General features: G+C 38.4%; 1 protein-coding gene and 1 pseudogene across 1 annotated transcript in view; one reads left to right on the top strand and one right to left on the bottom strand.

Moving 5' to 3' along the window:
* Window positions 1-24721, top strand: part of HSPA4 (heat shock protein family A (Hsp70) member 4) — a 50325-nt gene that overhangs the window by 2461 nt on the left and 23143 nt on the right. The window contains exons 2-7 of the mRNA XM_025994912.2: window positions 12427-12484; window positions 14632-14772; window positions 17131-17253; window positions 18905-19004; window positions 19648-19781; window positions 21718-21962. Of these exons, the coding sequence (XP_025850697.2) occupies window positions 12427-12484; window positions 14632-14772; window positions 17131-17253; window positions 18905-19004; window positions 19648-19781; window positions 21718-21962 (801 nt within the window). The remainder of the gene's footprint in view (window positions 1-12426; window positions 12485-14631; window positions 14773-17130; window positions 17254-18904; window positions 19005-19647; window positions 19782-21717; window positions 21963-24721) is intronic.
* LOC112916922 (uncharacterized) lies at window positions 7576-8462 on the bottom strand (annotated as a pseudogene).

Below are 24721 nucleotides of genomic sequence, written 5' to 3'. Positions count from 1 at the left end.
TCAACCATTGAGCCACCCAGGTGCCCCTGGGGCAAAATCTTTTAGGAAGTTTATTATTTTCTAGGTTCTCTTACTATTTGTCAGATGGCCTTTCAAGTTTTCTGTTCCAAGGTCTATCTTCCCCCCTGACGTTCATCACCCTTCAGGAGTTTGGTAGCCAAACTAGATTGCTACCTCCACTGATTTTTGCTGCCCAGAGACCCACAACATTTCCATTCCATTTGTCAAATTTCTGCCTCTTGTTTTAGACCTAGACCAGGTGCTTCTTTGAAAACCCATCCCAGATCCTAAAATGTGATTTCATGTCCCTTTGTCAATTAATTTATAATTTTTCAGAGCCTTACAGAGTATTCACATAGAGTTTATACCTGTTTAAAGCATACACTTCCAGTTTTTAGTGAAGTCACAATACTGCAGCTATCCCTACAATCAATTTAAAAACATTTTCATGACTCCAAAAGAAGTCCTGTACTCATTAGCTGTCACACACCAGTGCCCTCTATTTTTATAGTTTTTAACAATGAGTTTTATGTTCTAATTCTAATTGCAGGGAAGGTGTTGTTTATTGTTTTTTTTTTTTTTTTTTTTTTAAGCACGGGTTTATTTTTGAGTATTTAAGCATTAACTTTTTATTTGATATTGTCTTCCTCTACAGATCCAAGTTTATAAAGATAGTCTTCCCTAAGAAATTAAAAAGGTTGGTGCACTGAGTCAGGTGCTTAACATTTTTGGTCCTTTCCTGCCTAGATTTGAACATAATTTTGATCTAGAGGGAGGAGAATTCCCCAATATTGGAACTAACAGTGTTCCTGTCTTTTTTTTTTTTTTTTTAGACTATGTTATGCCCCCTTCCCCCCCTTTTTAAAGGCAAACAACAGCTTTAACAGTTACCAAAAATTCCATTGTTTGGGACTGAAAGAATTGTTTCACATACAAAAAGATTCGTTTTTACAAATTGAAATTAAGTTTGTCTTAGTGACTAGATTATGTGTGACCAGATACATCATGTAATTGTGATAAGAAAATACTATTTAAATACTTTAAATGGTTTTCTTTATATGATTTAACCTATATTTTATATTTTTCAGGAACTTCTAGGAAAGTAATTTTTGAAGTATGCTTTTGATTAGCTTAAATTTCTTTCTTGGAGTCCCTAAGTAGAAAACGAGAATGGAAAGGTTAATTTTTGTAGTAAAGGAAAATGGATTTTTGTCTTAGGTACACAGAGACTATGATGTGGGTTTGCTTTAGTGGAAGTGAGATGCAGATTCTGGAGGGTTGGCTGTGTTGGAAGTACCTCATTTCACATAGTGGGTGTAATAGTTTTTCGATTCAATTTTTGAGGATCTGGTTGACTCTTGTCCAGAAGAGACCCTTGCTTTTCCACCAAGTACAGGCTTGCTTTATTTTAGCAACTGCTGAGTGCCTCCAATATGTCAGCCATTGTGTTAAGCATTAGAAGTACTCTGAACGAATAAACAAGATCCTGCCATCATGGACAGGAGTAGTGGAAAAAAAAAAAGCCAGATGCTAAACAAAGATGTAATTACTAACTGGTGAAGATCCAGATGGGAAAGTACAGAATAGGATGATGGGATTGGGGGGAGCTTATTTAAATTGGATGAATGAAAGGTGCCCTTAAAGAAGTGCCATTTAAGTTGAGACCTGGAGAGTGAGTAGAAATTTACATGGACCTGGTGGGTGGGTCTAAGGAAGAGTTGATTAAGGCAGAAGGAACAGCAAGTGAGGGAGACGGGAGGCATTCAGACTGCCTGGCACACTTGGCAGACTGAGAAGATCATAACTAATCTTGAGCCACTTGCGAGAATGGTGTGAGACGGAGAGGAGTTAGGCAGGACTTTGTAAATCATGTTGAGGATTTTTATTTAGGTGCAGTGAGAGTTGATGCAGTTAAAAAAAATTTTTTTTTTTTTAAAGATTTTGTTTATTCATGAGAAACAGAGAGGGAGAGGCAGAGACACAGGCAGAGGGAGAAGCAGGCTCCATGCATGGAGCCCGACGTGGGACTCGATCCCGGGTCTCCAGGATCATGCCTGGGCTGAAGGCAGCGCTAAACCGCTGAGCCACCCGGGCTGCCCAGTGCAGTTTAAATTTTAAAAATATGGTTTGTTATTTTCATGGAGAATGGTTTTTATCTGGGAAGAGGAAGAAGTAGGGTGCTACTTAGGTTATGGCAGTATTTAGTCCATGTGGGAGCTGTTCTCCACTAGTGTAGCATGGGAGGGAGATGTGGGTGGCTTTGAGATAAACTTTGGAGGTTTAAATTAGCATCCATGTAAGTGTTTTTTGATCATAGGCTTTGGAGTAAGATGAGGAACCTATTTATATATTTAGTAGGATTATTACACTAGAAAGGTACAACCTTAAAGCTTCGGAATAAAAATGTTACTGGAGTGCCAGACATTACTGAACAATTGGCCCATACTTTCCAAAAAGAACAACTTATAGGGTAGAAATGAATTACTTAAAATAATTTCTCTATGTGAATTGTTTATATTATGATTTTCATGGACTTAGTTCCTAATAAAGTGATATATTAGGAATTTAAAGAGATGAAATTGTCTATTAGCTGCCCTTGAGAGAGCAGAAGCTGAAAGTATGTACTTTCTGGTTAACTGGAATATTAACATATATATGACTGGTGCAAGAAATGTATTCCTATGAAGTAAATGTTTTTTTTACGTGTTGTGTAGAACTAAGTATAGCAGTAGGATCTTGAGTCTTTTGGATTTAAAGAAAAGGAAAGTTGATTTGTTAACTAAAGTTCACATTGCTTACACCATTCTCCTGTATATGTCTGATTGCCGGTTGTGAAAGTAGTTCCTTAGAATCATTAAGGAGCTATAACAGAATCTTGTATACAAAATTGGTAGACTAATGGACAGGAACTTTATATCTTAGGCTCTCAGTTGGGTTTCCTAAATGAAAACATTTTAACATATTTGTTTGTTGTAACAATAAAAAGACTAAAATGCTGAAGTTCTTGTCCTTCTCATTATTTGCTGTTGGCTGTATATCCTTGCGTACCTTTTCCCCATACTTCTACAAATTTACATGGGGGGTGGGTATGTTTAAACAAATAGGATCATGTTATATTTTGTAAATTTTCTTTCACATATATTTTAGACATCTTTCAGAGCCAGTAAATATCAATCTCTACCTTCTTAAATGTGTAATGTTCTTCATTGTGGCTGTAACATTTTTTTTCAAACAGGTTATTTCTAAGTTTTGTAATAAACAGTTAATTGGACAATAGTCTTTTATAATTGGATTTACTTGTTAATGCTTTTATTTTTGTTGGGTAGAGTTACAGATGTGAATTTGCTAGTGCAAAGAATACACATTTGAACCTGTATATCAATGTGGGGGTTAGGGATGCTGACTTTTGTGCAGTCAAAAATCTATGTATAAAAACTATTGACTTCCCAAAAACTGAATCGCTAGTAGCCTGCTGTTGACCAAAAGCCTTACTGAAAATGTAAATAGTTAACATGTATTCTGTATATATATTCTATATTGTATTCTCAAAGTAAGCTAGGGAAAAGAAAATGTTAGTAGAATCATAAGAGGAAATCCATTTATACTACTGTATTGTATTGAAAAATCTATCCATACATGGAGCCACACATTTCAGACCATACTATTCAAGAGTCAGCAATGTATTGTCACCAGGATACTTCACACAAATTTAAAGGATTAATTTATAACAGGAAGATAAGTGATTCACTGGGCATTGTAAAGATTATAATGAGCTGAAACTAAAGTGTTTAGTGTAAAGCTGTTCACAGTAAATATCGCTCAGGTGTTTTCTAGTATTGTTACTACTTTTCGTACTTTTTTTTTTTTTTTTTACTAATCCTCTTCATTTAATGATATATATATATTGGAATAATAAAATGAAAACTATTGAAGTTTGCCTGAAGGGTTCATAGTTTATAGCTTTTAATGTGTGAATCTTCCTGACTGGAGAATTTGCTGTGCTTTAGGGAACTGTGTATCCTAAGTGTGAGTTTGGTCTGTTTGATGTCAGGTTTTTGGGGTACTTTCTTGTTCAGGGCTAAGGCCGTAAGCAATACTCTAACTCACGTAATCTTTTCCATGACAATTTTGCTTAAATCTGTTATTTGATAATCTAAATGTTATTGTGGGTTCTCTGATAAGCTCATTTTTTTATATCAGTTAAGAAAGAATTAGAACAACAGCTGTTCTAAATATCTCAAGAGCAGTTCTACACATTCTTACAAACATGAAACTGCCTTTTAAGGATCTGTGTTGATTGCAGCTGTTCATAACATCCCATTAGAATGTGCATAAATATTTGGTCACTAGTATCTCTTACCCAGGAAAGGGAGAACAGTGTTATTCTCTGGCCTAAAAAGGTGATTATTTCTAGGACCTGATGATTAGAACAGAGGAGGAGTCTTTTTTTGGTTTTATTTATTTAGTATTTATTCACGAGAGTCACAGAAGCTGAGACATTGGTAGAGGGAGAAGCAGACCCCATGCAGGGAGCCGGATGTGGGACTCGACCCCAGGTCTCCAGGATCACACCCCGGGCTGAAGGCAGGAGCTTAACCACCGAGCCACGCAGGCGTCCCGGAATAGAGGAGTCTTGAACTAAACTACCAACCTGTACTTGGAAGTGGAGTAAAAGTAATGTCAGGTAGCAAGTGTCTGTTTTTTAGCAGCATTGAATTGGAATGGTGTGGCATAGAGAGGAAGTCTAGATTAAGATTCTTGATATCTAGAGACGTAACCATTCTAGGTGTAAATATGATGTAAAGCAATGGTAAATAAGAAAATAAGTACAGTTATGGATGGGTTATTAAGTACAGACTTAAAGTATCAGTGCAGAGGAGAGGTTACGTGGGGGGCGCATGGAGTGATAGAAAAGGCAGGGGTGGGACTTGAGCACATGGGGTTAAAACACATGGATGGAAAGATTGGGATGGTCTAATTGAAGGTATAGAAATAGTACTAAATCTAATTGGTTTGCTTGGCAGTACAAAAATAGGCACATAAGGGGTTTGGAGTCTGGTAGTCCTGATTTTGAATCTTGGATGCTTATATTTACCAGTTATGTTTCGGGATACATTAGTATGACTTGAATCAGATCTTTTTTTTTTTTTAAATTTTTATTTATTTATGATAGTCACTCAGAGAGAGAGAGGCAGAGACACAGGCAGAGGGAGAAGCAGGCTTCATGCACCGGGAGCCCGACGTGGGACTCGATCCCAGGTCTCCAGGATAGTGCCCTGGGCCAAAGGCAGGCGCTAAACCGCTGCGCCACCCAGGGATCCCGAATCAGATCTTCATTTATAAAATTGGACCATAATAGTATTGAGCATTTGGGAAAATCAAGTATAGATTGGCAAAACTATAACTGGCAAAAGAACAGGTGTGGGAGCTTGACCTTGCTTGGATGAAAGAGACACTGCCATAGCTAAAGATTGGATGCAGGCTGTGTGCAGATATTGGAAGTTCCTGGTGAGTGGGGAGTGGTAGATAAATTTTTAAATATTTTGTTCCGTACTTGTTGCTTGTAAAAATCCTAGTGGAATAAATCAGCCACTGAAGATTTTTTAGATCACGACTTAACTATATCTGTTAGCATTGTATAGGAGTATTTACTTAAATGCTAATGGTGGCCATGCGTGGTGGGGGTGGTGGGGGCGGGGGCGGGTGGGTTGTAGAATTACAGATGTTTCTTTTCTTTGTCATACTTTTTGTTTTCTGATTTTCTGCAATGAACTTTAACTAACTAGAAAGCCCTGGACTAGGTTCTAGAATGGGCTCTAATATTTGACTTAATCTTTTGGGATTTCTTCACATTTAAATATTAGGTTTCTTTGTGTAAGCTTTTATTTTTAAAAACCCTTTGTTTTGTGCTATTTAACTATTTACCCTTATTCAGTTCTTTTTGGATGAAAGTAGGACTTTTTATTCTTCATGGGTTGATTTTGAAGCTAGCTGACTGGATTTTAATGAATAGTTTGGAAAGGTGAAGCAGAACTTTCATAGCAAACTAGTTAGTATATTTTTGTGTGGAATTTAAACCAGGAATTCAGTGGAACAATGGTAAAATCGCTAGTACTTTATTATTTATGATGTGCCAATCTCTGATATAAATCCTTCAAACGTGGACCAACATGGAGCACCTGGGTGGCTTAGTTGGTTAGGTGTCTGACTCTTATTTTGGCTCAGGTCATCTCAAGGCTGGGAGATGGAACCCTTCACTCTGTGCTGGGTGTGGAGCCTGCTTAAGATTTTCTCTCTCCCTCTCTCTGCCCCTATCCCACCCCAAAAAATGGTGTATCAACAACATTTAATTTTCATAGTAGGTATATGAGGTAGGGTTATAATTTTCCCCATTTTATTTTTATATATTTTTTGCAATCTGCATTCTATTCCCAGGTTTATTCAGCACAATCCTTTCAGCCTACATGACAAAGTATAAACAACAGTGCTGGAGCGCCTGGGTGGCTCAGTCAGTTAAAGGTCTTCCTTCTGCTCAGGTCATGATCTGGAGTCCTGGGTTCAAGCCCCTCATCAGGCTCCCTGCTCAGTGGGGAGTCTGCTTCTCCCTCACCCCTCACTTTACTTGTGCTTTCTCTTTTTCTCTTACGTAAATAAGTAACATCTTAAAAAAACAACAGCAACACAACAGCACTTAAAATGCTAAAAGTTTATAAGACTCAAGACAAAAAATTTATACTGACTGTTAAAAGCCAAAAAAGCAGTGTACGTTTTGCCAAGGTAGCCTGCAAGATCCTTATGAACAAGAGTTGCAATAGAGGGGTCTGTGATGACCCTGCAGAGCTTGCTCTCAACTTGCTCATCAATTTCAGAGAGAAAGGGAGACCTGGGATGTGGGTGTGTGTGCATGAGTACATGTAAAAATAGAACCATTTTCGGTAACTTACACGGGGTGTTTGACCCTAGAGGCTGGGAAAGGACAGGGCCAGGGGAGCAGGGCCAGGCTGGCAGGAACAGCAGCTGCATGAAAGTCCGCCTTTTCCTGAGACGCTCTGCAGACCAACAAGCAAGGGCATGATCAGGCCACCAGACTAGCCCCTGGTCATTTGTGGAAATGAAAGTCATTCCTGCAGGTTGGGGCTACACTTCTACCCTGCTTGTCCCTGCTGGCTTTGCTACTAAATTGACTCTCTCGGGAACTCAAAATATGGGGGCTAGAAAACTGGAGGGCATCTTTATAGGCGCAGCCCTGAACCACAATAACACTCCTGCAGCTGAAACTTTGCTTTCGGAGGAGATGTCTCCGTTGCTGTCTTCAAAGCCTACCCTGACTAAGTAATTTCTTTCTTACCAATTCTCCATTGGCTAGGAAAGTGACAAAATTGGAGTGGATGAGATAGAAGTTACAGGGCCTAGTGGCTATTTATTGGCAGAAGTTGGAGCTGGAGTGGCTACTGTGGCAGCAGCAGCCATTGGAGCGACATCGCCTGGAGGGGGTGGGGAGAAGAAGACCTGCCATGTGGAGGGCGATGGCAGCATTTTCCGGGAGGGCTGAATTACCTGGGGGGGGGGGGTGTCCTAGTGATGGTAGCGGTGGGTAGTGATCTGGCCATCAATTTGTTCTCCGTCCATGTCCTTTAGCACCTTCTTGGCTTCATCTGGATTTTCAGACTCCACAGATGCATAGCCTTTAGAAAGATGTGGTTACATCCTCTCTACAGGCATTTGAGTCATAGTACTTTTCCCAGAGGTGGAGACCATCATCATCACGTGGTCCTTGCTCACATTTCTAGTGAGCCTCCTGATAGACATTTGAGCTGGTTTAGCAGGACTCTGCTTTTTCCTTTTCTTTTCATCTCTTTTGGGTGTTTTGGATTTGAAGTGGGAATGCAGCCTGTTGTCATGCAAATGCCCAGAAGTACTTGTTGAGCTAGAGAAGCTGCTGGAATTGGAGCTGTAGGTTGTGCTGTATTTCCCTAACAGCTTGACACTGAAGGGGGGACCTTGTCCTGGTGTTGGGGGTAGAGCTGGACCAGGACCTGGTGCTGCTGCCACCACTGGAAGTGCTGCCCTTGTTCCAAGTTTTATCCTTGTCAAGATCCTTCTCGCTCCACTCCTTGGTGGCCCCTTTATATATTGGTGGCCTCTTTACATTTATTTATTTATTTATTTATTTATTTATTTATTTATTTATTTATTTATTTTTTAAATTTTTATTTATTTATGATAGTCACACACAGAGAGAGAGAGAGAGGCAGAGACATAGGCAGAGGGAGAATCAGGCTCCATGCACCGGGAGCCCGATGTGGGATTCGATCCCGGGTCTCCAGGATTGTGCCCTGGGCCAAAGGCAGGCACTAAACCGCTGCGCCACCCAGGGTTCCCGCCTCTTTACATTTAGAATGATCCTTGGACTTCTCATCAGAGTGATTTTGTGTTTGGTAGGAGGAGGATCCTATCTTCATGCCTTTGTGACCTACTCCCTCTCTCCTCAACTGCTAAGGCCGAGGCCCTAGTTTTCCCCATTTTAGAATTTTAGAGATTAAGCAACGGAATTCACACAGCTAGAAAAGGCGGAGAAGAGATTTGGATAGACCCATACTGATTCTGGTGTCTGAGCTCTATGTAAATCAGTAAAGTTGATGGCAAAGTGGAAAAGCTAAGCATTTCTTTTTTTTTTAGTGTGATAAGCTTACTGTTAACAGAACTTTTTAGGAATGTAAGAATTGCTTTGTAGTGATAGGATATTGGTTTCTTAGGATAAGAAGAGTGTGGACTTTCCCCATATTTGGCAGGAGTTATGCCTTGTTTGCGGTCTTGTTTGCCTGCTATATCATGTGAAGATTGCCATTCCAGTAGTGACGCTTGATTGTTTTCTAAGAAGTTAATTGTTTGTAGCGTGAGTATGAGCCAAAAAAGAATGAATACGATTGACTCTTGAACAATTTTGGGGTTGGGGTGACTTGGGAAACCAAAAACTTAACTACTAATAGTGTGCTGTTGACTGGCAGCCTTATAACAGAAACAGTTTAACACATTTTGTATATTGTATCTACTATGTATTCTTATAATAAAGTAAGCTAGAGAAAAAGTTATTCAAATAATAAGGAAAATACATTTGCAGTAGAGTATCACAGAATATCCATGTTACAAGTGGATCCCCACAGTTCAAACCAGTTTTGTTGAAGGGTCAGCTGTAATTTGACCCGAGACAAACTTTTATTTAGCTTTTCAAGAATTACAAAGCAACTCTTATTACTGTTAAGGCAGATGGAGATTTTAAAAGTAAGGGGATTCCTGGGTGGCTCAATGGTTTGGTGCCTGCCTTTGGCCCAGGGCATGATCCTGGAGTCCTGGGATTGAGTCCTGCATCAGGCTCCCTGCATGGAGTCTGCTTCTCCCCTGCTTGTGTCTCTGCTCCTCTCTGTCTCTGTCTCTCCCTGTCTGTCTCTCTGTCTCTCTTGAATAAATAAATAAAATCTTAAAAAAAAAAAAAAGATTATTTTATCTGAATCCCATATCAGACTCCCCACGGGGAGCCTGCTTCCCCCTCTGCCTGTGTCTTTGCCTCTCTCTCTGTGGCTCTCATGAATAAATAAATAAAATCTTAAAAAAAAAAAAAGTAAAAATGTTACCAGACTTTAAGGGAGAATATTACCTAGACCAACTCTGTACAATAGAACATTTGTTGAGATGGAGATGTTCTGTATCAGCATTCTGTATGCAATTCTAACAAGTTTTAAGAGATAAAAATGATTTGAATTTTACTTGAGGGCCATTGGGAAGGCCTCACAAAGTAGGTAATATTTCTGGAGAATGAGTGAGGTAAAGAAGGACGAGAGCATTTCAGGTGGCAAAAGTGGTACTAGCAAGGAAGATGGAAAGACTAACTTGGCATTGGTTCACTATGCCTGATATGCAGGTGGAAAGTGGGGTTGGGGTTGAGGTGGTTTGAGCCTTAAGTTCCACCATAAGGCATCTGGGCTTTGTTTGTCAATTACTGGTTTTGTTTGAAAGATAATTACAAGCAAGGTGGCTTCAGGGTTAAACAGGTAGAATAGAAAATTAATTGTCCAACAGGATATGTAATAAACTTGAAAACATTAATGTTTTCATTAATTGTTTTGAGGAGATGAAGGTTTCAGTTTTAAAGGACTGCAGTAAAGAATGGAAGATAGATAACACTGCCCTGTAATTTACTTTGGTGTTGAGTTGTTGGTGGGATCTGGTGGCTTTTTTAGAAAAGATGTGAGTTTACCAAATCGTTAGGGTTAGGCTAGAAGGCCTTTTTGGGGTGGAGAGTGAATGGAGTGGATAAATGGTCTTTGGTAGTTTCCTAAAGGGCAGCAAGAGCTGTGATAGGAGAGGGATTCCTATGGTACCGAGAACATTTAAAAAATTAGTGATTGGGTGTATATGTATGCAGAAAGGCTAAGCTTGACCACCTGTGTTTCTTGGAGGCTATCTCCAGTACCTTCTGGGCCTGCAGTGTTTAGGGTTCAGAGCAAATCTAATAAGATCCCAGGCTATGCTGTATTTATACAGTGCATAGCTACTTGCACCTGCTCTGGGAGATCGACTAAAGGCTTCTTATCCTATTGGGTTGAAAAGGCCACTGAGGCACAGAGAGGCCCAGCATTCTGGCAGATTGCACAGGGCTGCTAGTAAGTTTGTCTAAGTGAAATAATCCTCAGTAGATCATCTAATGTAGTCAGATGTGGACCAAGGCATTATGGCTCCAGAGCTTATATACTCTAAATTGGAAGAGCTTGGGATCTGGGACAGATAGGGCCATAGCTAGAGTGTAAGTATGGAGAAATGGCCTAGAGTCTTGACTCCATTGCTTTCAGATTGTGACCCTGTATAAATTTACTTATCTTTTTGGACTCAGTAAACTGAGATGGAGTGCTTTTTTGAAGATTTAATGAGGGTAATACACAGCAATTTGTGCAGTCCTTGTTACTAAAAGAGGAAGAGGACAAGGTTTTACTAGATTGAGGAGAAAATAGACTGTTTAGGATTTAGTTTTGTCTTTTAGGATTTTTTGGGTGCTTTGGAGTGAATTTGATCTTTAGCTTGAAAGAAAGCAGCCACTGGAAAGAGAGGTGTCAAATAAATGGGAGTAGAGGGTGGGGCAGGGTTCCAGAGGGATTAATAGGAATGAAAAAACTGGGACGCCTGGGTGGCTCAGTGGTTGAGCGTCTGCCGTTGGCTCAGTCAGTGATCCTGGGATCGAGTCCCACGTCAGGCTTCCTGCGTGGAGCCTGCTTTTCCCTCTGCCTATGTCTCTGCTTCTCTCTTTCTCTGTGTCTCTCATGAATAAATAAAATCTTAAAAGACAGAGGGCAGCCCGCCCTGGTGGCTTCGTGGTTTAGCACCTTCTTCAGCCTGGGGCGTGATCCTGGAGACCCGGGATCGAGTCTCTGCCTCTCTCTCCTTCTGTGTCTCTCATGAGGAAATAAATAAAATTTTAAAAAGATCTTTAAAAAAGAGAGAATGAAAAACCTATGGAGAAGTATAGGAGCATGCTAGCAAAACCCATCAATTCCAATATAACTGACTTTCTAAGCTTAAACATGGTATTTTGAAGTAGTTACACTTGTGAGCCTTAGGTTTCTAAAATAAGCTGCACATGCATGAAACTGCAAATACATGCAGGTAGTGTATGAATTGGTGATTTGGAAGAACGTGTTCACAGAAGAATGTGGTGTTCACAAGCGACAATGAAGTTTATTGTCGGAAATGGTGAGTCCTTGTGGTGCCTGACTGGCTCAGTTGGAGGAGCATGCAATTTCTTGGCCTTGGGATTGTGAATTTGAGCCCCCAGGCTGGGTGTAGAGATTACTTAAAAAAAAAAAAAAAAAAAAAAAAAAGTAAACTTTAAAAAATTTGTGAGTCCTTGGAAGCTAGTTCTAGGAAAATTATTTTTTACTAATACATAGTAGGATAAGAGTTCTTCTCATGGCTTATAGACTGTTCTCTAGGGGAAATTATAAGCTATTTGAGAAAGCAAGAACATTTAATTGATGTATTGGTAAGAGGGTACAATATTTCATATTGGGATTTTGAGCAACAGACTTGAAGAGTAAGGAATAGTGGAGGTTGGCTAGGTAGTATTCTATTCTATTATAGATATTAGATAATCTGTTATCTAGTCACTTAGATAAACCTATTAGGACTAATGGTTAACACATCAGACTTGTGCTTCAACATCTAAATGACAGGACTCCCATTATTCTAAGAGGCCAGCCATTCTTAGAGACAGTTTTACTCAATGGAGAGATCAAAATAAAATATTTACAGTGTGCTTTTATAATGTGTGGCTTTTTAGTTAAGACTCAGAAAAGTTGCCTGCTATGGTGATGTAATCCTCTTGGATGTAATGTTGTATGCAGTAAGGTTTGATGCTTAAATGTTTTTTTCCCCTAGGGCTTGCATTTCTTTTGGTCCTAAGAATCGTTCAATTGGAGCAGCAGCTAAAAGCCAGGTAGAGTTTTGTTTTGTTTCTTTTTTTCCTAAATGACTTATTTCTCTGCTTTGTCCATCTTTCCATTCAGTAACTATTTCAGTGCCCATTATGTGCCTAGTATGACCATTCCTAGGTGAACAGCTGAAAAAGGCCTGTTCCTTAGTCTCCTGTGCTTGAGTGAGAAGCAAATAGCTTTTTAAAATAGCATGAACGGGGTCCCTTGGTGGCTAAGTTGGGTAGGCTTCTGACTCTTGATTTCTGCTCAGGTTTTGATCTCAGGGTTGTGAGTTCAAGCTTGATATTGGGCTCCACGCCGGGCATGGACCCTACTTTAAAAAAAAATAACTTGAACGGCATAATTTCTTTAATGAAGACTATAGGGATGTATTTTGCCCAGACTTGTTTAAGCAAGGCTTGCTTATTCCTGTATATTTTACATGTTCCTTAAAGTCTGTCTCTTTGGGTTTTCATCTTAGTCATACTTAGAGTCAGTGTTTGTAGATTTGATCTTGTTAATCAAGGAGCTCAAGGAAATAAAGCTGTACTTGTAGAAGCACACTTGACATTAATGTTTTTACTTTATAAAATAGGAACCTAACATTATTTGTTGGTTTCTAAGTAACCAGAGCAGCAGAACTCCAAGAGTTCTGCTGCTTTGGTTGTCTGAGCTTGTAAAATTAAGGAATTGCATATTTGACCTTTTAATGGATCACCATAAAGAATTAATTAACGGTCTTTTTTTCTGGGTTGGGCAGGGCTGATGATTTAAAAGTCCAGGGGCACCTGGCTGGTTTAGTTGGGAGAACATGTGACTCTTGGATCTTGGGGTTGTGAGTTTTGAGCCCCACATTGGGTATAGAAATTATTAAAAAATAATACTAGAATAATTTTTTTTTTTAATTTTTATTTATTTATGATAGTCACAGAGAGAGAGAAAGGGAGGCAGAGACATAGGCAGAGGGAGAAGCAGGCTCCATGCACCGGGAGCCTGATGTGGGATTCGATCCCGGGTCTCCAGGATCGCGCCCTGGGCCAAAGGCAAGCGCCAAACCACTGCGCCACCCAGGGATCCCTAGAATACATTTTTAAAAAGCCTAAGAAAATGGTGCTTAGCCAATTTTTTAATTACATTGGGTGTTTTATAATTTCATTTTCAAAAAAATCAAAGGTTTGTTAGGAAGCAGTAGATAACATGTCCAGAGCTAGTTTGAAATGTCTTTTCTTCTAAAATACCAGTGAGTTTTTTTTGTTTTTAAACTTGCTTTAATTATTGAGAATAGTTCTTGTACTAAACTGGCAATTTAGTTCTAGGATTAGTCACTGTGATACTGAGTTTCTGCTTGGCAGCCTACTGAAAGTAGGGCCCAATGTTGGAGGTCTCATTGTTTTATAAAAGACTTCTGAATGCTTTCTAACATAGCTGATGCAGAGGAGCTCTGTAGAAATTTGGAAGTTACACTTGCTGCCTTTATCCAGAGTCACCATTGGTATCTTAATGTATAACCTTTTGTACTTTTTCTGCAGATTTAAATGCTTCCCCTGCTGCAAAAGTGAGATCATACCATATAGATACTTGTCTTCCAACTTTCTAAAAAAATGTTACCACTGTATGGGTGTATCATTTATTTATCCATTCTCCTGTTAATTGACCATCTAGGCTGTTTCCAGTTTTCTGCTGTTGTAAATAATACTCGGTTACTGTCTGTTTACATTTATCTTTGTGTACTTACTGTCCTTTTTTTCCCCAATATGTTTAGTTTCTTTCACTAGAATCTGAATTGATATGCCCTGAATTGACTCTGAAAGTTTGAATCATAAATTATGGTAATTTTTAAAAATTAAAGCTCATTTTATGTAAATGTTGATTAGAAGTTTAAGAACAGAAGACTACCTTTGTACATGTTCAATGACCTGTCTTCATGGAGAAGTAGGACAAGCTAGGCTCTGGTCCTTTATACTGTGGTCTGTACAAATCCATTATTCCTCACTTCACATGTGAGCAGGCATTATACAGAAAGGTGTACTGCTGAAGAAAATGAAACTCAGAAGGAAACTTGGAGTTACAGTTAAAATGATGCTAGTTTATTCTGACATTGTTGATTTTTTTTCCCCCCCTAATTGCTCTTAGTCTTTTTACTCTTTGATTCTGATGTTCTTTCTTTTAGGTAATTTCCAATGCAAAGAACACAGTCCAGGGATTTAAAAGATTCCATGGCCGAGCATTCTCTGATCCATTTGTGGAAGCAGAAAAATCTAACCTTGCGTATGATATTGTGCAACTGCCCACTGGATTAACAGGTATAAAGGTAAGATCTCAAAGTAATGCCTTGTAATTGAAATACAGTGTTTTATTATATCAGGTCAATACGTGTTTGTACCATTCTGAGTTCAAGTTGGAATGAAAATGTTTTATAAATGTTTAGGAGAAGGTTTTGGTAGGAAAGACCCTTTGGTGTTTTTGAATAATCTGAATTTTTATTTTTTTAAGAGTTTACTTATTTATTCATTAGAGACACAGAGAGAAAGAGACGCACAGACTTAGAGAGAGAAGAGGCTCCATGCAGGGAGCCTGATGCGGGACTCGATCATGCCCTGGGCCAAAGGCAGACGCTTCACCACTGGCCATCCAGGCATCCCGCATAATCTGAATTTTAATTGGAAATGAAAGGTTGCCCTCTTAATATGAGTTGGACAGATGGGTAGTGGTGATTTGAAGTTAACGTTGCCATTGCTGCTTGTATTGTTTACTGATGGAGCAGTCTTTCTGGTGTGACTTTAGTGAACACTTCTGGAATACCAAACAAAGAACTGAACACTTTAAAGTCACTAACCAGGGATCCCTGTGTGGCTCAGCGGTTTAGCGCCTGCCTTTGGCCCAGGGTACGATCCTGGAGTCCCAGGATCGAGTCCCACGTCAGGCTCCTGGAGTGGAGCCTCTGCTTCTCCCTCTGCCTGTTTCTCTGCCTCTCTTTCTCTCTATGTCTATCATGAATAAATAAATAAAATCTTAAAAAGAAAGTAAGTCTTAAAGAAAAATAAAGTCACTAACCAGGTGTATGGTCATACTCTTGACAATACTTTTGACAATAGGACTTCTTAGATGGAAAGAGGTATTCTTTTGAGAAAAGGGAGTTTAGTCTTTGATATCTCTGGGACATCTAGAAGAGTTTGTGAAGCATACAGTGAACTGATAATGCAAAAGAGGCAAGTGAGTTTAGCAAGGGGAGATTTGGTGTTTGAGACATTGCAGTTGGAGAAGTTAGGATCGTGGAAATAGGCTCAGAATCCAAGAAATGATGAGACTTGGGAGAAAAAGGTAGTGAGTTGTCCTTTTGTAGCTGAGAACACAGTTGAATTTAGAAGTGAAGAATTTTGATAACTGAAGAATGATCACTGGGTTTACTTAGATTATTTGTGGCAGTCATCTCAGAAGAGTTTGAATGGCTGGTAATAGATAAATCTGGAGTACAGGGGAGGGAAGCAGGGAGAAAAAAGAGGTGAGTAAATGGAGAATACTAATAGGAAAGAAACAGGATTAGGTATTGTCAGATTTAGTCATAAGCATTGCAAGAGCCAAAAGAGGAAGAGACTAGGGAGAAGACTCGGGAACAAGTGCATTCAAGTACAGGAGTGGATGAATAGACCAGCAGATAGCAGGGAAGAAGAGACTCCTGGGGAGGGGTGCTTTCCCATCTTTATCATGCAGTAAAGTAAGAGACTGCTAGATTCTGAATCAGAGTAAATTAGGTTTGGGCTGGGGAGCTAAGAGTGGAGGAGAAAATAGTGTTCAGGTCACCTGGAGCAGCAGCGGAAAGAAGAGAGTAAACGTTTTCAGGGGTGGGTTGTATTTGGGGACTATGGGCATGTGGGCTGGGGCTTGTCCTAGTCAGTTTTTCGGCATTTAAAGTTTGTAGCCCTTATTGAAGTTGCATACTTTTATGCAGGGTAGTTTATCTTGAATCATTATTAATTTATCATTTATTTATTTATTTTTAATTTTTATTTATTTATGATAGTCACACAGAGAGAGAGAGAGAGAGGCAGAGACATAGGCAGAGGGAGAAGCAGGCTCCATGCACCGGGAGCCCGATGTGGGATTTGATCCCGGGTCTCCAGGATTGCGCCCTGGGCCAAAGGCAGGCGCCAAACCGCTGCGCCACCCAGGGATCCCTCATTTATCCTTTAATTCAAGTATTTATTGGGTCAAGTTTGTCCTGTCTTGGCCTATAACAGGAAATAAACTATGACCTCAGGTTAGATTGGATCCTAATTTCAGAAATGATCTTAAAGTCAACACGGTAAACGAACTAAAACACATAGTATTCCAGATGGTAGAATGTCCACCACCAGACCCCTTAATGGAGGTGCAGTGTGGGCCATGCATGGTGAGCTACATCAGTTTGCTTCTGCACGGTAATGGTCTCAGGTTTTGTTGGTGGTCACAACATACTGTTTACATAATGGTCCTTATCTGGAGTATTCATGTTTGCTAAGCATGTTAAAAAGCTAAAAGTGACCTTCAAGTTGTTTTTGCTTCTCAAACTAGTGTTCTTCAGTTCCTTCTTAAGATAATGTTCCGTTGATGATGTGTTAGACATTGCTTATTTCAGGCTTTTAGGTCATGAAAAGCTGGAATAATCCCAGATCCTTATGTTTTATTGCAGGTCAAATATATGGAGGAAGAGCGAAATTTTACTACGGAGCAAGTGACAGCCATGCTTTTGTCCAAACTGAAGGAGACAGCAGAAAGTGTTCTCAAGAAGCCTGTTGTGGACTGTGTTGTTTCGGTGAGTTTGATTCCTTTTTTCTTTTTTTTGTTTTAAAGATTTTGTTTATTCATGAGAGACAAGGGGGGTGGGGCAAAGACACAGGCAGACAGAGAAGCAGGCGAGAGAGAGAGAGAGAGAGAGAGAGAGAGAGAGAGAGAGAGAGAGAAGGGCAAAGACACAGGCAGACAGAGAAGCAGGCTCCATGCAGGGAGCCCGACGTGGGACTCGACCCCAAGACTTCAGGACCACGCCCTGGGCCAAAGGCAGGCCCTAAACCGCTGAGCCATCCAGGGGTCCCTGATTCTTGAGATCATGACCTGAGCTGAAGTCAAGAGTCTAATGCTTAACTGACTGAGCCACCCAGGCGCCCCTCCAGGTTTTTTTTTAAATTATAAATAAATTTAAAAAATTTGTAGTCAATGAACTTGATGATAAGATTTTGCCCTTATGTGTTAGTTTGTAGGATTTATAGGCTAAATTCCTAGATGTACAACTGCTGGGACAAAGAATATGTGTATTTGTAATTATAACAGCAGCTGTTTAATTGTCCTTTAAAGAGTTTGTAATCACATTTCTCCCTGCAGAGTATAAGAGGACTTGTTGGACAACAGCCTCATCACAACTTACTGAGGTGTTAGCTAGTTCTGTAATAGTTGAATCAAAGTGTATGCGATTTTAATGTTTACTCTTTAGGTGAAGTTGAACATTTTTATTTTTTAATTTTTTATTTTTTTTGAAGAACATTTTTAAATTTAAGGTTTCTTTATTTCCTTTTCTACAGAAGACATTCCTATTCTTTGCTCATTTTGAGTTTATGGTGTACATTTTGATCTGTAGTTCTTCATATAAAAGAGAGAAGCTCTATCGTTTTATGATATGAGTTGCAAATATTTTTCCCCATTTAGTCATTAGAATTTTTATGAGTGAAATTTATTATTAGTATTATTTTTATATTTTATTTATTTATTCATGAGAGACAGAGAGAGAGAGAGAGGCAGAGACATAGGCAGAGGGAGAAGCAGGCTCCCTGTGTGGGGAGTCTGATGTGGGACTCGATCCTGGGACCTCAGGATCACGACCTGAGCTGAAGGCAGACGCCCAACCTCTGAGCCACCCAGGTGTCCGAGTCAAATATATTAATCGATTAAAAATTGTTTTGTTCATAGTTGACATACAATGTTACATTAGTTTCAGGTGTACATCTTAGTGATTTGACAAGTTTGTACTTTATGCTTGTTTAACACAAGTGTAGCTGCCATCTGTCCTGTTAATGTTGCTATTCAAATATATTAATCTTTTCTCCCCTTTTTTTCCTCTTCTCTATTTTGTGTTACATTTAGAGAATTTTTTCCTACTCTGATGGTAAAGACCGCCTTTCCTTCTGGTGCTCATTTTTTTTTTTTTTAAACTGTTAAACCTTTGATTTGAAATCTGTTTTGGTATGAGGTGTGCAGTAGGGATGCAACCTCATAATTTTTCTCTTTCATCCATTCCAATGCTCTTTACTGAATATTCTAACATTTCTTTATTTATTTGAAATACTTCCTTGATTGTATACGGAATAAATTGCTGTAGGTATTTGAAGACATTTCTGGATTTTGCTGTTTTTTGGCAGGTATGTTTTAAATGAGGACTCCCTAATATAGTAAACTTTCAAATTTTTTTGTAGGTTCCTTGTTTCTATACTGATGCAGAAAGACGATCAGTGATGGATGCGACACAAATTGCTGGTCTTAATTGCCTGCGATTAATGAATGAAACAACTGCAGGTAACGGGTTGTTAGCATCTGTGACTTGCTAAATCTTGAAGGTTTTGCAGTCTTAAAACTATGGGGTTTCTTGTTCTTTATTTTGCTTGCAGCACTTACACATATGTGCCATAGTACTTTTGGATATTGTGTCACTCATAAAGAATTCATCTGACCAGTGCTTTTTCTTTATCCACATAGCACTTACTTTGGTATGTAATCACATGCTTGTTTGGAAAGTAACACAGTTACTGTGTGTCGAGAGCAGTGTGTTGTTTTAAAGATTGGCCTTTTTTTCCACCACTGTAATGGGGTGTAAAGAAACATCTCAGGGAGAGATAGGTGGGAATGTGAAGATGGCATAAATTAGAAGAAATCCTGGAAAATATTTTTGGAAAAGTGGGGGAAGTGGTGGGGGAAAATAGCCCAGGTCATTGGAATTGAAAATTGGAAATGTTAAGGAGGTCTAAGCGAATGTGAGCCTTTGATTCTTTGTAGTTAATGTTCCTCATGAATAAATTATGTAAAGCATATGGAGAATTTGATTTTTCCAAAACAGCATATGATGTAGTCCTATTCACTATATTTTTTTTACTTAAAGTGACTTTTAAATGTACTATTTAAATGATAATGTTACATTGAATTTAATTTTTTTCTTATGTAGTTGCTCTTGCATATGGAATCTATAAGCAAGATCTTCCTGCCCTAGAAGAGAAACCAAGAAATGTAGTTTTTGTAGACATGGGGCATTCTTCTTATCAAGTTTCTGTATGTGCGTTTAATAGAGGAAAACTTAAAGTAAGTATATTATTTCTGGAGAACTATATTGCAACTGTATGGTAATTAGGAATTTATGGAGACAGTTGAAATAATAGAGAATTTTGTTGCATTAATGGAAGCTTGGTAAACTAAACTATGTAGAGGTAGAGGAGAAGTTGTAGTTCATTAAGAGTTGACATGAAGCAAAAAGTATAGACCTTGAGAAAGCTCTAAAGATTTCTGATCCTTATTTTTCTAATCTGTAATGTGTAGAAAATAATGCTTACTCTGTAGGTTTATGAGGATGCTTTAACTTGTAAGTCCCTTTGTGTATTTTTTTACACTGAGGATTGAAGGGATGACAAAGGTATTCTGTGCTTAATCTTAAGGTTTTGAGTGTTATGGGAAAAGAGTGTGCGGACTAAAACTTGGACGGCCAGAAATAAACCAGACTGGGAGTGATATTCTTTCTATATTCTTGGAAATCGCAGAGCTCTGAAGAATGGAGCTTTCTATAAAGAGAAGTCTTAGGAGTGCAAAAGGCAAGGAAGGCCAGAGAATGAACATGGTTGCATTTGAATTTGCTGGCATATACTAGTTCCACAATGGGATATAAAATCAGTTCTCTAGCTGATGTAATCTAGAATTTGCTTAAGAATCAATGTGTTTTTGAGTTGTTTGCTTTAGTTATTAGGGTTGAATATCAGACTTCTTTGTGGCAAAGGCCTCAGTTCCCTTTCTCCTTGAAATTTGTGGATTGGTGGGGAGGATCTGTCTCACAGTAAGTATTCATTAGGTTCAGAGGGCATTTTGAGACCCTATTTGTTACAGTCCTATTATTTTGAAAACTAGACTTGGTTTCATTTTATGTTCTGATTTATATTGTTTCTAGGGTTTCTTTTTTAATAAAAAAAATCTTTGGGATGGTTGGGAAATAACAGTTACATGGTTTTTATAGTTGTAAATGTGGACCAAGTGTAATTCTTAGTACTTGAACTTTATAATCACTAATCGCTTTATTTCTAAAGTCCATTGTATACTTTGACCTTTTTAAACAGAAGCTATTGGCCATAATTTAGCTTTGGTTTTGGGTCAAAGTGGTATGTGTTAGTGATTAGTTGCCTTTTATTTCCTCACCAAAATTGTCCTTTATTATGTCCTGTCAGTTTTGCGATTATAATTAAAATTTAATTCTAAAAATATTCATTATGGAAACCCCCCTCCCCAACCCCCAAGCTGGGGTAGAAAAATCAGTCACCATGAACAGGATATGCTGTATTTCATTTTAGTCTTTTGAAGAAAACAAAATTAGTTCTGTGTCCGTTTTCTTCACTGAACATATTAAGAAGATTTCCCCACGACATTTAACATCTTTGAAGAGATTGTTTTTTATTGATTTTATTTTTTCATAAGGATGTAATCGTTTATTTAGCCTACTTTCTATTATTGAATTGGATTAGATCTGGTTTGCTCCTAATCTGTAAAAGATTTGGGTAATGGATAATCAAAGCTAATGAGACTTCTACAAGTTGTTGTGAATTAATCCTTTAGCATCTTTGGTGCTAGTAAACTGCACTGAGGTAGGTCTTTGGTATTATTCATAGTTTTGTGACAGTAATAAGACCAGAATTGTGTAATGACCTGTTCATGCATTTGTCTTTGGATATGTAATTTTAGTTTGCAGTCAGATGGGTGTAGTAGAAAGGGCTTGGATTTTGGAATTGAGAGGATTAGGTTTTGAATTGAAGTTCTGCCATTTATTAGCTTTGTGACCTGCAGATTATCTCTGATCTGTCTGGGCTTGTAACATCATCTGTAAATTGAGGATTACAGTGTCTCATTTTACAGTGATTAAATGACGGGTTGCACATTGCTTTGTCTCAGCCTTAATGTGCCCTCTTGTAATTTACCAGTTAAATATATATCATGATAAAATTTTAAATTGGTTTATTTTTGAATTATCTTTTTTCCTAAGGTTCTGGCCACTGCATTTGACACGACACTGGGAGGCAGAAAATTTGATGAGGTTTTAGTAAATCACTTCTGTGAAGAATTTGGGAAGAAATACAAGCTAGACATAAAGTCCAAAATCCGTGCATTATTACGACTGTCTCAGGAGTGTGAGAAACTCAAGAAATTGATGAGTGCAAATGCTTCAGACCTCCCTTTGAGCATCGAATGTTTTATGAATGATGTTGATGTATCTGGGACTATGAATAGGTAACCAGATCAATATTTTGATGTTAAACTGAACTGTGATTTTTGTTTACTTCTATTAGCATTTATTTAGTTAAATGTTGAAATTACCATGCTTGCTATAAGATAATTTCTGTTCTGTAGGTAAAAATTAGAGACCATTCAGGATTTGGCTTTTTACGTAAAGTTTGGGTTTGATTATCCTAATAATGTAGACTAATTTTTTGTTCTGATTATTCCACTAAGTTGACAGGTGTGTGCATTATATGTGAGTTACTGGTTTTCAAAAAATCAGGGCAAGTTGCTTTAATGCTGAATAATACTGAATTTGATTTTAGTCATTGAGAAATTGGTGTTCTTGCATAGTTCAGGGTCACGTGTGAGCAACAGCTCTTTTTGTACACTGCTGCAAGAATTCTGGGTAATTGACATTTCATGGCTATCCTTAGAAACACTCAGAATGTTACTGTTGTCTCTTGAGTTGCTTGGATGATGGGAGTGATAAGTTCTTTAGGATGTGAACTTTACTGGTAGAAATTTAGGTACGATTGGTGACTTGCTTGGGGGAAGTGTGGCCTCAGTGACCCTCAAAAAATTGAGATGGAATTGGAATTACATTACTGTGCCTGGTAGCTATATTTGTAGTCCCTTTTCCTCTCCACACTTGAAAGTGAGGGTTTTCATTTTGTGTTAGGGGGACTAGAGGCCAAGAGAATACCGGTGTCTCTCTCAGAAATTGTTAGTGGAATGTTTTGTGATAATCAGAGCCAGGTAGACACTTGTAAGTAGTTTGTACCTTTTAAAAACTGAAACCAGTTAGCCTTTGTGCCGTTCTTTTTTAAACGTTTGGACTTTTTGTACATTGAGTGCAAAGCTGTCATATTCTCGCCTCTAGTTTGTAGTCTGTAATGCTCACCAGCAGTCTTTTTTTTCTTTAACAAAACTATTTATTATTTATTTATTTCTGACATAGTAGACTTTCTTCTGATTAACTTTTTTTGAGGTAAATTTCACACACCATTTTTTTAAAGATTTATTTATTTATTCATAATAGACAGAGAGGGGGGGGCAAAGACACAGGCAGAGGGAGAAGCAGGCCCCATGCAGGGAGCCCGACGTGGGACTCGATCCCGGGTCTCCAGGATCGTGCCCTGGGCCAAAGGCAGGTGCTCAACCGCTGAGCCACCCAGGGATCCCCTCACATACCATTTTAAAGTGGACAACTCTGGCGTTTTTCATACATTCACATTGTTGTGCAGTGACCACCTCTATCTAGTGACAAAATGTTTTCAACACTCTAAAATAAAACCTCATAACTATTAAGCAGTTACTTTCCATCTTCCCTTGCCTATCATACCTGGCAACTACTACTTTTTTCTTTATGGATTTATGTATTCTGAATGTTGTGTATAAATGGAATTGTAACTATGGGGTTTGCTTCTTTTGTATCTGACTTCTTTCACTTTTACCATAATGTTTTCTAGGTTCATTCACATTGTAACGTGTATTAGTACTTTTTTGCTTTTTATGGGAAATAATATTCCATTTGTATGGATCAGATCACGTATTTTTTTTAATCCTTTCCTGGTTTGTTTCTACCTTTTAGATATCTTGAATAGTGCTTCTATGACAATTCATGAATAAGTATTTGACAACTTTGTTTTTGGTTCTTTTTGGAGTAAGTGTAGGAGTGGAATTGCTGAGTCATATGCTAATTCTATGTTTAGCTTTTTGAGGAATAGCCAATCTATTTTCCTAGCATTTGGACCATTTTACATTCTCACCAGCAATGTATAAGGGTTTCAGTTTCACCACATCTTCGCTCAGGCTTGTTATTTACTACTGCTTTATTTATGTTAATGTCTCTCCATCATTTTGGTTGTTGGAAGGATAATCTCCTAATAGGTTTTTAAAAAATGGCACATGTGAACTGTGTGAAGTTCTTGCATGTTGATGATGTTTTCCACATTTATACCCAGTTAGAACATAACCTTACCTCATATCCTTCCTTGATTGTTTTATTCTTTTTAAAGATTTTATTTTTTAAGTAATCTCTACACTTAAAACGTGGGGCTCAGGATTACAACCCTGAGATCAAGAGTCACATACTTCCCTGAGTCAGCCAGGTGACCCTTTCCTGGATTATCTTAAATGGAGTAATACTCTTCTTTCAGCATTTAGCATTGCTAATTGTGACAATATATTTTTTCAGTTATTTGTTGTTCTTTTTGCTAGATGCCCCAGTTTTTGTTTTTCTTTCTGGAAAGTCTAATTTACAAGGATAATTTGGCTTTGTTGCAGGTTGTTTTTGATCATTTTTTCCTAGGTATGCAGTGTGCGTTTTGGTATGTAGTTTCACAGCTATTTAAATATCAAGGAAGTTTTCTTGAATTACATCGTTCAGTACTTCTTCGTTTCTTGTGCTTTGATTTCATTCTTCGAGAAATCTTATATGAGTATGTTGGATCTTTCTTGCCTATAATCTATATTTGCCATTCTCTTTCCATTCATCCTGTTATGTCACTATTTGGAGTATTTGTCTTTGTGTTCTTTCTATGTTATTTTTCATTTTTGACATTCTTTTCTTTTTTCTTTTTTTTGAGATTTTATTTATTTGAGAGAAAGAGCGAGGGAGCACAAGCAGGGGATGTGGCAGAGGCAGAGGGGAGAGGTAGGCTAAGTGCTGCATACAGGGAGCCTGATACTGGGCTCCATCCCAGGACTCTGGGATCATGACCTGAGCTGAATGCAGATGCTTAATGGACTGAACCGCGCAGGATCCT

The sequence above is a fragment of the Vulpes vulpes genome, chromosome 12 (genome assembly GCF_048418805.1).
Source record: "Vulpes vulpes isolate BD-2025 chromosome 12, VulVul3, whole genome shotgun sequence".
Classification (NCBI taxonomy): Eukaryota; Metazoa; Chordata; class Mammalia; order Carnivora; family Canidae; genus Vulpes; species Vulpes vulpes.
Note: the sequence above shows the minus strand (reverse complement) of the source record. Positions and strands in the feature narration are given on the sequence as shown.